This window comes from Bidens hawaiensis, unplaced genomic scaffold (assembly GCF_021521415.1).
Source record: "Bidens hawaiensis isolate Kalapana, Puna unplaced genomic scaffold, B.hawaiensis_p1.1 tig00028504_1, whole genome shotgun sequence".
Classification (NCBI taxonomy): domain Eukaryota; kingdom Viridiplantae; phylum Streptophyta; class Magnoliopsida; order Asterales; family Asteraceae; genus Bidens; species Bidens hawaiensis.
The window spans coordinates 91,391-95,253 of NW_027494663.1; the positions used below are offsets into that span (position 1 = coordinate 91,391).

At 36.9% G+C, this 3,863-nt stretch overlaps 1 protein-coding gene across 1 annotated transcript; it reads left to right on the plus strand.

The window, feature by feature from the left end:
* The first annotated feature begins 1,039 nt into the window (after positions 1 to 1,039).
* Positions 1,040 to 3,315, plus strand: LOC143577290 (putative serine/threonine-protein kinase At1g01540). The gene is made up of 6 exons (XM_077061158.1): positions 1,040 to 1,714; positions 2,039 to 2,143; positions 2,228 to 2,521; positions 2,613 to 2,742; positions 2,827 to 3,036; positions 3,101 to 3,315. Exons 1-6 carry the CDS (start codon positions 1,128 to 1,130, stop codon positions 3,212 to 3,214), a joined length of 1,440 nt encoding a protein of 479 aa, XP_076917273.1. The 5' UTR covers positions 1,040 to 1,127; the 3' UTR covers positions 3,215 to 3,315.
* Positions 3,316 to 3,863: the final 548 nt, after the last annotated feature.

Genomic DNA, 3,863 nt, shown 5'->3' on the forward strand with positions numbered 1-3,863 from the left:
GCATCTTCCTATTTCGTCTCTATCTAAAGTTGGCAATATTTTACTTCATAAAACAGATATAATAATACATTAGAATTTTAAGTTGCATGATCATTAAATTATGTATATTCTTATATTATAACACGACATGCATGGCAAGTGATTAAACCATTCAATAAATCGATCTATATAGACAATGGGCTCCACGTACATATTCTCATGGTGACTAATACTTGAACGGCAAATAACATAATAAACATAGAAAGATTGTTATATTTGTTGAATGCGAACCTTGAAATTCGAATATGATTTTAATATTGAACACCCCTAGGTTCAATACGATTATAAACTACTAGAAATCATACAAATAACAGTTGACTTGACTTTTAGTAAAGAAACTCATATAAGAGCACTCACAATGGAATTCCCATCCTCTTCCTCATTCCCAAATTTTAATGAAAACATTGGATTTTGTTCACTTTCATTTTTAGAGGTTCACTATTCATCCCCTTACTTTATTTTAATTTGGCTGCGAATGGAAATAAACTTAATTGGTTATGAATATATCTGAGGAATCAAATGTTAGAAATCAAAAAAGGAATCAACAAAATTTTTGAATTATTATATATTTTAGTTTCGTTATATAGATGATGAAGAAGATTTTATTGTGAATGATTTGAAAGCTTAGAGAGATCTCAAAGCATTCGCATCATCTCCAAACGGCCAATAAATAGTTGTTAATATGTCAAATCATAGTCCTTTTATTTTTAAAACGATAAATTAATAATTCATTAAACTAACCATTTTAAAATTAGTATCTCAAATCATAATCCCCACTTTTCCAATATAATTAAACGAGGTGAAACTCAGGGACGAAAAAGCAAAACTAACTCCTTTTTAACATCATAATAAAAGACATAAAATAAATAATTTAATAATAGATAGATATACAATGACAAGAGTAGATATTTCTTCCACTATTCACTCATAAACCAATTCTGTCTTTTTATTCTGTTTCCACCACCACCTTCATATTTGTGTCCCCCTAGATAATTCCCATTTTTCTAACCCACCCTTATTATTATTATTATTAGTTATTTCCTATGTAGTCTCACATCTTCACCACCGACAACTACAAACAATCAAACATGTCCGGCGTTTTTAAGGATGAACTCTCTAAAAAAACCTCAATTTTCAGTTTAAAATTCTGGATTATCCTCGCAATCTTCTTAACATCCGCCATTGTCATCATCATCTTCTTCATCTCCCTCTACTTCACCTTCAAACGCAAAAAATCCTTCGAGAAAACCATCATCGTACCCCAAAAACCCAAAATCCCAGACGAAATTCAACCCGCCCGGCTCGACCCGACCCGAAAACCCGAAAACCCAGCCGAATCGGGTCCTGTAAATAACGATAATAATAATGATAGTAATAGTAATCCAAATGGGTATGAGAAGATCCAGATAGAGATCGGGAAAGGACACCGGATATCTTACCCGGGTGGAACCGGGTCATCGTACGGAAGCGGGTCGGGTGATCAGCTGAAGATGGTGTCGGTTCAACCCGAAGTGTCGCATTTGGGGGGCCATTGGTATACTTTGAGAGAGCTTGAGGTTGCAACGAATGGGTTTTCTGATGAGAATGTGATTGGTGAAGGTGGGTATGGGATTGTTTATTCTGGGGTTTTGGCTGATGACACCATGGTTGCTGTCAAGAATTTGCTTAATAACAGGTTGGTTTTTTGAACTTTTAAAGTTTTAATTGTTTGGTTAATTTGTTGCAACCTATCTCCCGAGCGGTTCGCTTCTTGGAGCAGGCGCAGAAGGTGGTCTACAGTGACTCGCAGAGCCCGAGGAACCAAGGATTTATATTTAGCAGAATAGGCTTTGCGATTCAAAAGGGGATAGCGGCGCAGTTTGTTGCTCGCTTACCCATTATTCAGATGTAGCTCAGTTTGTGTTATATAAAAGAAGTAAAAGTTTTAGTAATAAAAAAAAAAGTTAATTTGTGGATCTTGAATTTGACTTTAGTTTTGTTCAACTTTTGCGTTCGATAGAGGACAAGCTGAGAAAGAGTTTAAGGTTGAAGTTGAAGCAATTGGTCGTGTTCGTCACAAAAATTTAGTTCGCTTGCTTGGATATTGTGCTGAAGGAGCTCAAAGGTAGTATACTAGTATAACCTTTTAATTTTGACTTTTGTCTTTTGACCTTGGAATGCGATTATATAATTTGATTACTTTGTGTAGGATTCTTGTTTACGAGTATGTGAACAATGGGAACTTAGAGCAATGGCTACACGAAGATGTTGGACCGATTAGCCCGCTTACGTGGGACATTCGTATGAACATTGTACTTGGTACGGCTAAAGGGTTGACTTATCTGCACGAAGGGCTCGAGCCCAAAGTTGTGCACCGTGATATTAAGTCGAGCAATATATTGCTTAACCGACAATGGCACCCTAAAGTTTCGGATTTCGGGTTAGCCAAACTTTTGGGCTCGGAGAAGAGCTATGTCACCACTCGTGTCATGGGAACGTTTGGGTAACTCGAGTACTTTCTTCATTGTATTGGTGTTTTATATTATTATGATATTATCACGTATGTTAATAATGTTATTGAATTTGTTTGTTAGATATGTTGCACCCGAATATGCTAGTACGGGTATGTTGAACGAAAGAAGTGATGTTTATAGCTTTGGGATTCTTATTATGGAGATTATTAGTGGTCGAAACCCTGTGGACTATAGTCGGCCTCCTGAGGAGGTAAACGTTTTATTAATTTATTTATTTTATGATTTATACATTCAGCAATTTACGTATTGGATTAAGTGGAGAAACACTTTGTAGGTGAATCTTGTGGACTGGCTTAAAACGATGGTAACAAACAGGAACGCGGAGGGGGTTTTGGATCCTAAACTACCCGAAAAGCCATCCTCAAGAGCGTTAAAGCGGGCCCTACTAGTAGCGTTACGTTGCGTGGATCCCAGTGCTCAAAAGAGGCCGAAAATGGGTCATGTGATTCATATGCTCGAGGCTGAAGACTTTCCGTTCAGAGATGTAAGTTTGTGTGTTACAAACTCATTAATATTTGTATATTTGAATAAATATATGTTGTGTACAGGAACATAGAGGGAACCGGGAAATGGATAGGGGGCGGTTGATGGAGAAGAGGTACATCGAGTCCGGAGACAGTAGCGGTTATGAGAGTAGTATGGCGGGCCAACGGGATGTCTAATTAGGGTTTACATGAAACCAGTGATTAGGAAGCTCGGTTATGTAGATATTGTTGTTCATTCATTCAATTTGTGTGATTTAACCGTTTTAAGTTTTGACTCATTCCTAGTGCCGGTTCGCTTATATGGTTTTGGGATTGTGTTGGTAGAGAATTAAAGTAGAGAACCTGTTAAGTAGTTGTTTTGTATCAAATTAGGTTGCTCTAGAGTTGCTATCATATTTATTATGAGGTGTGCAATTCAATTTTATGTAGGGAACTATGATAGGGAACATTTATCTATTACTTTACTACTTTTTTTTTTGTTTTTTGAATGATGAATACCTGCTAAACCTTGGAAAGCTCTTGGGGGGTTTTCGAAGTCGTGAGGCTTAATCCAACTAGTGGTGTTTATCCAGGCTTAAACTCGGGAATAAGACATAAATGTGATTCGAACCACTCACGACGTCAAATAGAAGAAACCCGTAGGTACGCCTAGCGACTTTTACAACATGTTTAAACGGGATCTAGTTTAACATCTAAATCATTTTGAGCCGTTACACGGTTGGCGCAGCCCGTTATACCATTCTTGGTTCTAGTTATAGCAAAAAAAGATTGTTCTCACTGATAGAAGTGTAAAGCATCTTTTCCTCCAAACCAGTTCTCATTTAGG